At 64.8% G+C, this 13,393-nt stretch overlaps 1 protein-coding gene across 1 annotated transcript in view; it reads right to left on the bottom strand.

The window, feature by feature from the left end:
- The window catches only part of LOC140912221 (uncharacterized), a 32,917-nt gene extending 26,585 nt beyond the window's left edge, over positions 1-6,332 (bottom strand). The window contains exons 1-4 of the mRNA XM_073346352.2: positions 6,101-6,332; positions 2,967-4,949; positions 2,154-2,325; positions 1,127-1,737 (exon numbers count right to left, since the gene is read on the bottom strand). Of these exons, the coding sequence (XP_073202453.2) occupies positions 1,127-1,737; positions 2,154-2,325; positions 2,967-4,730 (2,547 nt within the window). The 5' untranslated portion in view covers positions 4,731-4,949; positions 6,101-6,332. The remainder of the gene's footprint in view (positions 1-1,126; positions 1,738-2,153; positions 2,326-2,966; positions 4,950-6,100) is intronic.
- Positions 6,333-13,393: the final 7,061 nt, after the last annotated feature.

Genomic DNA, 13,393 nt, shown 5'->3' on the forward strand with positions numbered 1-13,393 from the left:
CTCCTTTGTTTTTGTTTTTGTTTTAAAGAACAGAAAAGCAACCATCACACCCATTGTTTCTGGGTCGAAAAATGGAAACGTTTTGTCTTGGGAAGATGTTTCGATTCAATCTGGAGCACGTCTTGCTGTTTCTGCAAGGAACCTTTGAAAGGAAAAAGATGGACCTGAAAACCGGAAACATTTTATTTGGCAAAGGTCAGAAGGGAAACTTTTGTTTCAATTTCGTTTATTTTCACTTCCCTGGTGGTTCCCTCCTCCACTCCCCCCCCCAGATGAGCAATAAGTGTCCTTCGCAGGCTGCATTTGAGGCTAAACATGCCAAGCTCCTGACTCTCCAGTCCCCTGATCCTCCCAGTGGTCCTTCTCTGCACCTGGTCCTTCGTTCTTCAACGTGGGGAACCCAAATTGGACACAGGATTCCAGATGAGGTGGGATCAATATTTCCTGATCTCAGCTGGAAATATCTCACCCCACCCATCCTGGGATTGCTTTGGCCTCTTTCCCGGCTGCCTTCCACTGGTGGCTCATTGTCCTGCAACCGACAAACGCACCCATGTCTTTCTCCTCCCATGTCATTTCCAACTGGGGAGCCCTCACCCCCAGTTCAGAGCAGCCTTTCTTGGTATTATTCCCTAAGGCTACGACCTGGCATTTTGTCCTATTAAATTTCATCCCGTTTCTATTACTCCTGTCTCTCCAGGTCGTCCTCCACCGTATGGATGATGTGCACCCCCAATTTGTGTGTCATCAGCATATTTCATTAGTGTATTCCTACTTTTTGTGCCAGGGTCATTAAGGTTTTGATCCAGGTTGGCCAATCCGATCTCCCATTCTGGTTCTGGCCATTGTTGGAGAGGAGAGAATGTTGGATGGCCCTTGGACCAGTCTGGCCAATCCTATGTCCTATTTGGTTCTGGCCATCATGGGTGAGAGGAGGCTAGGCTCAATGGTCCTTGGTTCTGCTCCAGCCTAAAACTGGACCTCTAAGAGACGTGCTCTAGCTAAACCACCAGATATGGTCTGGATGTGGGAGTCATTGGGTATGGAGTCATCCAGCTGACATGGTCCCTGAGGCTGGGCTAGATGGGCCCCTCTAGGTGGCCCTCCATAACAACCTCCTTCAGGCTGTGTGGGTCCTGCGGTGCCTCACCAAGTGGGAACTCTGCCCAAAGTTCTTGCCGCACTCCGGGCAGCCATAGGGGCGCTCGCCAGTGTGGGTGATTTGATGGCGCACCAGGTCAGAGCGCCAGCGGAACTTCTTCCCGCACTGGCTGCACCCGTAGGGCCGGTCCTTGCTGTGGGAGGCCCGGTGCCTGGCCAGCTCGGAGCTGTGGTAGAAACTCCGGCTGCATTGGTGGCAGCGGTGGGATCTCTCCGCCCCGTGGATTCGCAGATGACGGGTAAGCTGGGAGCCCCGGGAGAAGCTCTTCCCGCACTGCGGGCACTGGTGAGGTTTCTCGCCAGTGTGGGTCCGCTGGTGAGCCAAGAGGGCAGAGCTCTGGCGGAAGCTCCGGCCACATTGTGGGCAGAGGTGAGGCCCCTGGACTGGGTGGGAGCCAGACACGGCATCAGGGTCATGGGCATGCTGGGTGAGTTCCCTCGGCGGCTGGGGGACATCCGCCCTACCCTGACTCCCAGGGCTCCTGTCCCCATCGGATTTTGGGGGGCAGGTGCTGGGCACTTTGGCCTCCTTTGGACCTTTCTGTTGTGGATTCGCCTCCTCCATTACGGCTGCTGCTGAGGGATGAGGAATAGAGACCAAGAGTGAGGGGACATGAGATAGCGAGAAGGTACCTCCTTGCCATATCCACAATCCCCTGCCCCGCGACGCCCGCCGTCCTTACCCACAATCCCCTGCTCTGGGATGCCTGCCGTCCTTACCCACAATCCCCTGCCTTGGGATGCCTGACATCCTTACCCACAATCCCCTGCCCTCCCTACCCACAGTCCCCTGGGCCTGGCACTAACCCCCTTCATGTGGCTCTGTCCCCCTCAGTCAGCCCTCCCAATGCTCCAATGCCCCCCCATGTCTCCCACCGCCCTCTGCATACTCACAGTGCCCCTCTGTCCCCCCAGCCCCTGTGGGACCCCTCCTCTCCCAGTGGTGCTTTGTCCTGGAGGTGTTACCTCCAGCACCCCCATTCCCTTCATACCCGGGGGTGGCTGGGGCTCCTCCTTGGGGATGCAGGGTAGCTCGGGGCCGGGCCGGCTCAGTGTTGCCCCCTCCTGGGGACGGGGCAGCGGGGGCGCGGGAGTTTCCCATGATGCTCCTGCACACGGCGTCTCCTCCATGCTGGGTTTTTCCACCTTCACCCGCACGGTGACCTGGGAAGGAGGGAAAGTTGTCATGGCGGAAACAGGGTGTGAACGATAACTGGGGCAAGGAGTGGGGGTGACAAGGGGTGACCCCTGCGCTCCACAGAATTACACAGCCATGGGGAGCATGGACCATCACTCATTTCCCGGTGGCGCTGCAAAGGCTCATGGGAGTCACAGAACAATACCCCGGCTCTGCCATTGCACTGCCCACATTGCCCCGGGGGAGGCACCGGGCCCGCCTCCCACTCTCCCTACCCACAAACCCCCGGGGAAGAGACCAGACTTCACTTGGGGTGACAACAGCACCCCTCCTGCGACCCTTTCAACGCACCTCCCACCCGCCACCCCACTGCCCCACCTGCCCCAAGGGCCAGCCCCGCCCCACCCATCGCCACTGCCTGGCAGCCCCGGGCCTGTCGCACCATGGAGAGGACCGGCAGTAAGACCTAGTGCCGCGGCCAAGCCCCACGTGGGGGGGGTGTTTCTGATGCCCAGGGGCTTGGTGCCCCAGGGGCCTGCCTGGGCATATCGGGGAGGGCAGGCTGCTGTCTGCGGCGGCCCCGGATGGCTCAGTGTGGTCAGACGGTGCCACATCACAGCCTGAGAAGAACCAGGCCACGGGTCAGACGCCCTCCCCGCCCCTGCACCTGCTGCTCCCACATCCCGGCCGCCGGCCGGCCCCGCTGGAAGCCCTCGGCCAGGGCCACGGCCTCGGCGCAGGTCTCGGGGCCTCGTTCCCAGACCCAGCTCTGCATCTCCCCCGGCAGGATGCTCAGGAACTGCTCCAGGACCAGCAGCTCCAGGATCTGCTCCTTGGTGCGGCGCTGGGGCTCCAGCCAGCGGCGGGAGAGCTCCCGGAGCCGGGCCCAGGCCTCCCGGGGTCCACCAGCCTCCTGGTAGCTGAAGCCTCGGAAGCCCTGGCGCCACCTCTCTGCTGCAGCCTTGCCCACTCCCAAGATGGCCGCTTTGCCAACACCCAAGATGGCCGCTTTGCCGTAATCTTTGGTGTCTCCGGCCTCCAGGCTGCGGTAGGCCTCGCCACTGAGGGTTGGCGTGAATTGTGTCTGTTGTTCTTCCAGCATGGCTGCTTTGTCCACCCCCAAGATGGCTGCCTTGTCTGCCCCCAGAATGGCAGCTTTCCCATAATCCTTGGCATCTCCAGCCTCTAGGCTACGGTAGGCCTCGCTGCTGAGGGCTGGCATGAATTGTGTCAGCTGCTCTCCCATGATGACGGCCTTCTCATAACCCTTGGCATCCCTGGCCTCCAGGCTCCGGTAAACCTCACCACCGAGTGCTGGAGTCAGATGCGTCAACTGCTCTCCTAAGATGGCTGCCTTGTCCATTCCCAAGATGGCCTCCTTGTCCACTCCCAAGATGGCTGCCCTATCTGCCCCCAAAATGGAAGCTTTCCCATAATCCTTGGCATCTCCTGTCCCCAGGCTGCGGTAGGCCTCACCGCTAAGGGTTGGCGTGAGTCGTGTCAACTGCTCTCCCAACATGGCCACCTTGTCCACTCCTAAAATGGCAGCCCTATCCACCCCCAAAATGGCAGCCTTCCCGTAATCTTTGGCATCTCCGGCCTCTAGGCTGCGATAGGCCTCACTGCTAAGGGTTGGCGTGAGTCGCATCAACTGCTCTCCCAAGATGCCTGCTTTGTCCATTCCCAAAATGGCCGCCCTGTCCACCCCCAAAAGGGCTGCCTTTCCATATTCCTTAGCATCTCCAGCATCTAGGCTGCGATAGGCCTCGCTGCTGAGGGTTGGTGTGAGTCGCGTTAATGGCTCTCCCAAGATGGCTGCCTTGTCCACTCCCAAAATGGCCGCCCTGTCCACCCCCAAAATGGCAGCCTTCCCATAATCCTTGGCATCTCCAGCCTCTAGGCTGCGATAGGCCTCGTTGCTGAGGGTTGGCGTGAGTCGCGTTAACTGCTCTCCCAAGATGGCTGCCCTCTCCGCTCCCAAGATGGCCGCCTTCACCTTCCCATAATCCTTGGCATCCCCGGCCCGTGGGCTGCTGAAGGCCTCGCCGCCGAGGGTTGGCGTGAGTCGTGCCAAGCGCTCCCCTCGGGGCCACGGGCAGGCATCGTTTCCTTGCCCAAAGAGGGCGCCGTTGTCCGGCAGGGTGGGGCTCTCCCAGGGTGGGAGGACTTCCAGGGGCGACCGTTGCCCCCACCAGCATTGGGGTGTCTCCTCAGGCCGGGCCTGCTGAGGAGCCGCCCACCTCAGCAGCTCCCCGATGGTCCCAGCCTGCACCAGCCACGGTGCCTTGCTGGCCGCCTCCCACTCCCAGCCCGGCTCTGGGCCTACTGGTTCGGGCTCCTCCATTTTCACCCGTGGTACCATCGTCTCCTCCAGCGGATACAGGAAATGGAGGCCCAGGGCTGGGGGAGGCACCTCTTGAGTGGCGGCCATTTTCTTAGCTCAGCGGGGAGACGGTAGCTGACTCTCCACTCCGACTCTTGATCCCCAATGGTGACTCCCTGGTAGGTCAGTTGGGAACCTCCAGGCCACTGGTCGTGTCCCCACAGGGCCTGTGCTGAGGTCACTGGCTGTGCCGGTGATCCCACTGCTGCCACCAACTGGGCCAGGTAAGATGATTTGGGGCTCTAGGAGGAACACGCCAGCTCGTTCCTGCATCGTAAAGGAGGAACAAATGGAGATGAGAATAGAAATGAGACAGACAGGAGAAAAGGGGGTGGGGTCTTGCGGTCAGAGCAGGGAGGGGCTGGGACTGGGAGCCAGGACTCCTGGGTTCTATCCCCAGCTCCGGAAAAGTTTTGCCATGATTGGTATTTTTCTTGTATCTCCAGCTCCCAGATTCCTAGGACGGTGAGAGACTCCCAGTTTCATTCAAAAGTAAAATAAATAAGTTTCTAGTTTTTGTAAAAACAGAGGAAAGGTTGAAAACCAGGAGCCCCAAAGGCCAAGAAAGAGCCCCAATGGTTGTTATTTGGTAAAATAATATTGTGGCTTCTTAGCCAGTTCTACAGTTCGGTGGGGACCAAATCATGATTTGGGACAAGCTGGGTGGGCCAATGCCGCAGAAGGACTCTGCTTTCTGCTGTGGCAGGGCCTAGGGAGTGTGTGCTGGGACCTGAGCCGAAGTGTGCCCGGTGCTGTACAGACAAAGAAGGCAGTGCCTGACTCCCAGCCCTCCCCCCAGCTCTAACCCGTTAGACCCCCACGTCCTTCCCGGAGAACCCAGGAGTCCTGGCTCCCAGCCCCCCCTGCTCTAACCCACTAGACCCCCCTCCCCTCCCAGAGCCGGGGAGAGAACCCAGGAGTCCTGGCTCCCAGGCCCCCCAGCTCTAACCCACTAGACCCCCCTCCCCTCCCAGAACTGGGGAGAGAACCCAGGAGTCCTGGCTCCCAGGCCCCCCAGCTCTAACCCACTAGACCCCCCTCCCCTCCCAGAACTGGGGAGAGAACCCAGAAGTCCTGGCTCCCAGGCCCCCCTGCTCTAACCCACTAGACCCCCCTCCCCTCCCAGAGCCGGGGAGAGAACCCAGGAGTCCTGGCTCCCAGGCCCCCCTGCTCTAACCCACTAGACCCCCTCCCCTCCCAGAGCCGGGGAGAGAACCCAGGAGTCCTGGCTCCCAGGCCCCCCAGCTCTAACCCACTAGACCCCCCTCCCCTCCCAGAGCCGGGGAGAGAACCCAGGAGTCCTGGCTCCCAGCCCCCCCTGCTCCAACCCACCAGACCCCCCTCCCCTCCCAGAACTAGAGGGAGAACCCAGGCGTCCGGGCCCCCCCCCAGCCCCGAGGGCGGGGGGGCCGCCGTACCTGCGCCGCGGGGGGATGGAGCCGCAGGGACCCGGCGGCGGTGGCGGGGGGGCTTCCCGGGCCGGGGGGGGGAGGTCGGGTCCGTCCCCGCGGCTGGCTCCGTGGCGACTGGCTGGGGCGGCTGTCAGTCAGGGCGGAGGAAAGGAAAAGGCGTCTGGGATCGCTGGTGTCCCCTCCCCACGGCGGGGGGGGGGCCCTTGGCGGGGGGAGGGACCTGGGCGGGCTCCCCGCCCCCCGGCCTCGGCCCCTCTCCGGCTCCGCCGGGCGCAGGGGGGCTCGGGGAGGGGAGGAAGGGGCCTGCGGGCGGGCTGTGTATGGCCTCGGGGGCGGGGGGGAGGGCAGCCAGACAGAGGGACGGGCACAAAGAGACGGACAGACCCGGCCCGGGGCAGACAGAGGGACGGGCACAAAGAGACGGACAGACCCGGCCCGGGGCAGACAGAGGGACGGACGGGCACAAAGAGACGGACAGACCCGGCCCGGGGCAGACAGAGGGACAGACGGGCACAAAGAGACGGACAGACCCAGCCCAGGGCTGGGGCAGACAGAGGGACGGGCACAAAGAGACGGACAGACCTGGCCTGGGACAGACAGAGAGATGGGCACAAAGAGACGGACAGACCCAGCCCGGGGCAGACAGAGGGACGGGCACAAAGAGACGGACAGACCTGGCCTGGGACAGACAGAGAGACGGGCACAAAGAGACGGACAGAGCCGGCCCGGGGCAGACAGAGAGACGAGCACAAAGAGACGGACAGACCCGGCCCGGGGCAGACAGAGGGACGGGCACAAAGAGACGGACAGACCTGGCCTGGGACAGACAGAGAGACGGGCACAAAGAGACGGACAGAGCCGGCCCGGGGCAGACAGAGAGACGAGCACAAAGAGACGGACAGACCCGGCCCGGGGCAGACAGAGGGACGGGCACAAAGAGATGGACAGACCCGGCCCGGGGCAGACAGAGGGACGGGCACAAAGAGACGGACAGAGCCGGCCCGGGGCAGACAGAGGGACGGGCACAAAGAGACGGACAGACCCGGCCCGGGGCAGACAGAGGGACGGGCACAAAGAGACGGACAGACCTGGCCTGGGACAGACAGAGAGACGGGCACAAAGAGACGGACAGACCCGGCCCGGGGCAGACAGAGGGACGGACGGGCACAAAGAGACGGACAGACCCGGCCCGGGGCAGACAGAGGGACGGACGGGCACAAAGAGACGGACAGACCCGGCCCGGGGCAGACAGAGGGACGGACGGGCACAAAGAGACGGACAGACCCGGCCCGGGGCAGACAGAGGGACGGGCACAAAGAGACGGACAGACCTGGCCCGGGGCAGACAGAGGGACGGGCACAAAGAGACGGACAGACCCGGCCCTGGGGCAGACAGAGGGACGGACGGGCACAAAGAGACGGACAGACCCGGCCCGGGGCAGACAGAGGGACGGACGGGCACAAAGAGACGGACAGACCCGGCCCGGGGCAGACAGAGGGACGGACGGGCACAAAGAGACGGACAGACCCGGCCCGGGGCAGACAGAGGGACGGGCACAAAGAGACGGACAGACCCAGCCCGGGGCAGACAGAGGGACGGGCACAAAGAGACGGACAGACCCGGCCCGGGGCAGACAGAGGGACGGACGGGCACAAAGAGACGGACAGACCCAGCCCAGGGCCGGGGCAGACAGAGGGACGGGCACAAAGAGACGGACAGACCTGGCCTGGGACAGACAGAGAGACGGGCACAAAGAGACGGACAGACCCGGCCCGGGGCAGACAGAGGGACGGGCACAAAGAGACGGACAGACCCGGCCTGGGGCAGACAGAGGGACGGACGGGCACAAAGAGACGGACAGACCCGGCCCGGGGCAGACAGAGGGACGGACGGGCACAAAGAGACGGACAGACCCGGCCCGGGGCAGACAGAGGGACGGACGGGCACAAAGAGACGGACAGACCCGGCCCGGGGCAGACAGAGGGACGGACGGGCACAAAGAGACGGACAGACCCGGCCCGGGGCAGACAGAGGGACGGACGGGCACAAAGAGACGGACAGACCCGGCCCGGGGCAGACAGAGGGACGGACGGGCACAAAGAGACGGACAGACCCAGCCCAGGGCTGGGGCAGACAGAGGGACGGGCACAAAGAGACGGACAGACCTGGCCTGGGACAGACAGAGAGATGGGCACAAAGAGACGGACAGACCCAGCCCGGGGCAGACAGAGGGACGGGCACAAAGAGACGGACAGACCTGGCCTGGGACAGACAGAGAGACGGGCACAAAGAGACGGACAGACCCGGCCCGGGGCAGACAGAGGGACGGACGGGCACAAAGAGATGGACAGACCCAGCCCGGGGCAGACAGAGGGACGGGCACAAAGAGACGGACAGACCCGGCCCGGGGCAGACAGAGGGACGGGCACAAAGAGACGGACAGACCCGGCCTGGGACAGACAGAGAGACGGGCACAAAGAGACGGACAGACCCGGCCCGGGGCAGACAGAGAGACGAGCACAAAGAGACGGACAGACCCGGCCCGGGGCAGACAGAGGGACGGGCACAAAGAGACGGACAGACCTGGCCTGGGACAGACTGAGACACGGGCACAAAGAGACGGACAGACCCGGCCCGGGGCAGACAGAGAGACGAGCACAAAGAGACGGACAGACCCGGCCCGGGGCAGACAGAGGGACGGACGGGCACAAAGAGACGGACAGACCCGGCCCGGGGCAGACAGAGGGACGGGCACAAAGAGACGGACAGACCCGGCCCGGGGCAGACAGAGGGACGGACGGGCACAAAGAGACGGACAGACCCGGCCCGGGGCAGACAGAGGGACGGACGGGCACAAAGAGACGGACAGACCCGGCCCGGGGCAGACAGAGGGACGGACGGGCACAAAGAGACGGACAGACCCGGCCCGGGGCAGACAGGGGGACGGACGGGCACAAAGAGACGGACAGACCCGGCCCGGGGCAGACAGAGGGACGGACGGGCACAAAGAGACGGACAGACCCGGCCCGGGGCAGACAGAGGGACAGACGGGCACAAAGAGACGGACAGACCCAGCCCAGGGCTGGGGCAGACAGAGGGACGGGCACAAAGAGACGGACAGACCTGGCCTGGGACAGACAGAGAGATGGGCACAAAGAGACGGACAGACCCAGCCCGGGGCAGACAGAGGGACGGGCACAAAGAGACGGACAGACCTGGCCTGGGACAGACAGAGAGACGGGCACAAAGAGACGGACAGAGCCGGCCCGGGGCAGACAGAGAGACGAGCACAAAGAGACGGACAGACCCGGCCCGGGGCAGACAGAGGGACGGACGGGCACAAAGAGATGGACAGACCCGGCCCGGGGCAGACAGAGGGACGGGCACAAAGAGACGGACAGACCCGGCCCGGGGCAGACAGAGGGACGGGCACAAAGAGACGGACAGACCCGGCCCGGGGCAGACAGAGGGACGGGCACAAAGAGACGGACAGACCCGGCCTGGGGCAGACAGAGGGACGGACGGGCACAAAGAGACGGACAGACCCGGCCCGGGGCAGACAGAGGGACGGGCACAAAGAGACGGACAGACCTGGCCTGGGACAGACAGAGGGACGGGCACAAAGAGACGGACAGACCCGGCCCGGGGCAGACAGAGGGACGGACGGGCACAAAGAGACGGACAGACCCGGCCCTGGGCAGACAGAGGGACGGACGGGCAGAAAGAGACGGACAGACCCGGCCCGGGGCAGACTGAGGGACGGACGGGCACAAAGAGACGGACAGACCCGGCCCGGGGCAGACAGAGGGACGGACGGGCAGAAAGAGACGGACAGACCCGGCCCGGGGCAGACTGAGGGACGGACGGGCACAAAGAGACGGACAGACCCGGCCCGGGGCAGACAGAGGGACGGGCACAAAGAGACGGACAGACCCGGCCCGGGGCAGACAGAGGGACGGACGGGCACAAAGAGACGGACAGACCCAGCCCAGGGCCGGGGCAGACAGAGGGACGGACGGGCACAAAGAGACGGACAGACCCAGCCCAGGGCCGGGGCAGACAGAGGGACGGGCACAAAGAGACGGACAGACCTGGCCTGGGACAGACAGAGAGACGGGCACAAAGAGACGGACAGACCCGGCCCGGGGCAGACAGAGGGACGGGCACAAAGAGACGGACAGACCCGGCCTGGGGCAGACAGAGGGACGGGCACAAAGAGACGGACAGACCCGGCCCTGGGGCAGACAGAGGGACGGACGGGCACAAAGAGACGGACAGACCCGGCCCGGGGCAGACAGAGGGACGGACGGGCACAAAGAGACGGACAGACCCGGCCCGGGGCAGACAGAGGGACGGACGGGCACAAAGAGACGGACAGACCCGGCCCGGGGCAGACAGAGGGACGGGCACAAAGAGACGGACAGACCCGGCCCGGGGCAGACAGAGGGACGGGCACAAAGAGACGGACAGACCCGGCCCGGGGCAGACAGAGGGACGGACGGGCACAAAGAGACGGACAGACCCAGCCCAGGGCCGGGGCAGACAGAGGGACGGGCACAAAGAGACGGACAGACCTGGCCTGGGACAGACAGAGAGACGGGCACAAAGAGACGGACAGACCCGGCCCGGGGCAGACAGAGGGACGGGCACAAAGAGACGGACAGACCCGGCCTGGGGCAGACAGAGGGACGGACGGGCACAAAGAGACGGACAGACCCGGCCCGGGGCAGACAGAGGGACGGACGGGCACAAAGAGACGGACAGACCCGGCCCGGGGCAGACAGAGGGACGGACGGGCACAAAGAGACGGACAGACCCGGCCCGGGGCAGACAGAGGGACGGACGGGCACAAAGAGACGGACAGACCCGGCCCGGGGCAGACAGAGGGACGGACGGGCACAAAGAGACGGACAGACCCAGCCCAGGGCTGGGGCAGACAGAGGGACGGGCACAAAGAGACGGACAGACCTGGCCTGGGACAGACAGAGAGATGGGCACAAAGAGACGGACAGACCCAGCCCGGGGCAGACAGAGGGACGGGCACAAAGAGACGGACAGACCTGGCCTGGGACAGACAGAGAGACGGGCACAAAGAGACGGACAGACCCGGCCCGGGGCAGACAGAGGGACGGACGGGCACAAAGAGACGGACAGACCCGGCCCGGGGCAGACAGAGGGACGGGCACAAAGAGACGGACAGACCCGGCCCGGGGCAGACAGAGGGACGGGCACAAAGAGACGGACAGACCCGGCCTGGGACAGACAGAGAGACGGGCACAAAGAGACGGACAGACCCGGCCCGGGGCAGACAGAGAGACGAGCACAAAGAGACGGACAGACCCGGCCCGGGGCAGACAGAGGGACGGGCACAAAGAGACGGACAGACCCGGCCTGGGACAGACAGAGACACGGGCACAAAGAGACGGACAGACCCGGCCCGGGGCAGACAGAGGGACGGACGGGCACAAAGAGACGGACAGACCCGGCCCGGGGCAGACAGAGGGACGGACGGGCACAAAGAGACGGACAGACCCGGCCCGGGGCAGACAGAGGGACGGACGGGCACAAAGAGACGGACAGACCCGGCCCGGGGCAGACAGAGGGACGGGCACAAAGAGACGGACAGACCCGGCCCGGGGCAGACAGAGGGACGGACGGGCACAAAGAGACGGACAGACCCGGCCCGGGGCAGACAGAGGGACGGACGGGCACAAAGAGACGGACAGACCCGGCCCGGGGCAGACAGAGGGACGGACGGGCACAAAGAGACGGACAGACCCGGCCCGGGGCAGACAGGGGGACGGACGGGCACAAAGAGACGGACAGACCCGGCCCGGGGCAGACAGAGGGACGGACGGGCACAAAGAGACGGACAGACCCGGCCCGGGGCAGACAGAGGGACGGACGGGCACAAAGAGACGGACAGACCCAGCCCAGGGCTGGGGCAGACAGAGGGACGGGCACAAAGAGACGGACAGACCTGGCCTGGGACAGACAGAGAGATGGGCACAAAGAGACGGACAGACCCAGCCCGGGGCAGACAGAGGGACGGGCACAAAGAGACGGACAGACCTGGCCTGGGACAGACAGAGAGACGGGCACAAAGAGACGGACAGAGCCGGCCCGGGGCAGACAGAGAGACGAGCACAAAGAGACGGACAGACCCGGCCCGGGGCAGACAGAGGGACGGACGGGCACAAAGAGATGGACAGACCCGGCCCGGGGCAGACAGAGGGACGGGCACAAAGAGACGGACAGACCCGGCCCGGGGCAGACAGAGGGACGGGCACAAAGAGACGGACAGACCCGGCCCGGGGCAGACAGAGGGACGGGCACAAAGAGACGGACAGACCTGGCCTGGGACAGACAGAGAGACGGGCACAAAGAGACGGACAGACCCGGCCCGGGGCAGACAGAGGGACGGACGGGCACAAAGAGACGGACAGACCCGGCCCGGGGCAGACAGAGGGACGGACGGGCACAAAGAGACGGACAGACCCGGCCCGGGGCAGACAGAGGGACGGACGGGCACAAAGAGACGGACAGACCCGGCCCGGGGCAGACAGAGGGACGGGCACAAAGAGACGGACAGACCTGGCCCGGGGCAGACAGAGGGACGGGCACAAAGAGACGGACAGACCCGGCCCTGGGGCAGACAGAGGGACGGACGGGCACAAAGAGACGGACAGACCCGGCCCGGGGCAGACAGAGGGACGGACGGGCACAAAGAGACGGACAGACCCGGCCCGGGGCAGACAGAGGGACGGACGGGCACAAAGAGACGGACAGACCCGGCCCGGGGCAGACAGAGGGACGGGCACAAAGAGACGGACAGACCCGGCCCGGGGCAGACAGAGGGACGGGCACAAAGAGACGGACAGACCCGGCCCGGGGCAGACAGAGGGACGGACGGGCACAAAGAGAGGGACAGACCCAGCCCAGGGCCGGGGCAGACAGAGGGACGGGCACAAAGAGACGGACAGACCTGGCCTGGGACAGACAGAGAGACGGGCACAAAGAGACGGACAGACCCGGCCCGGGGCAGACAGAGGGACGGGCACAAAGAGACGGACAGACCCGGCCTGGGGCAGACAGAGGGACGGACGGGCACAAAGAGACGGACAGACCCGGCCCGGGGCAGACAGAGGGACGGACGGGCACAAAGAGACGGACAGACCCGGCCCGGGGCAGACAGAGGGACGGACGGGCACAAAGAGACGGACAGACCCGGCCCGGGGCAGACAGAGGGACGGACGGGCACAAAGAGACGGACAGACCCGGCCCGGGGCAGACAGAGGG

This window comes from Lepidochelys kempii, chromosome 6, assembly GCF_965140285.1.
Source record: "Lepidochelys kempii isolate rLepKem1 chromosome 6, rLepKem1.hap1, whole genome shotgun sequence".
NCBI classification, from domain to species: domain Eukaryota; kingdom Metazoa; phylum Chordata; order Testudines; family Cheloniidae; genus Lepidochelys; species Lepidochelys kempii.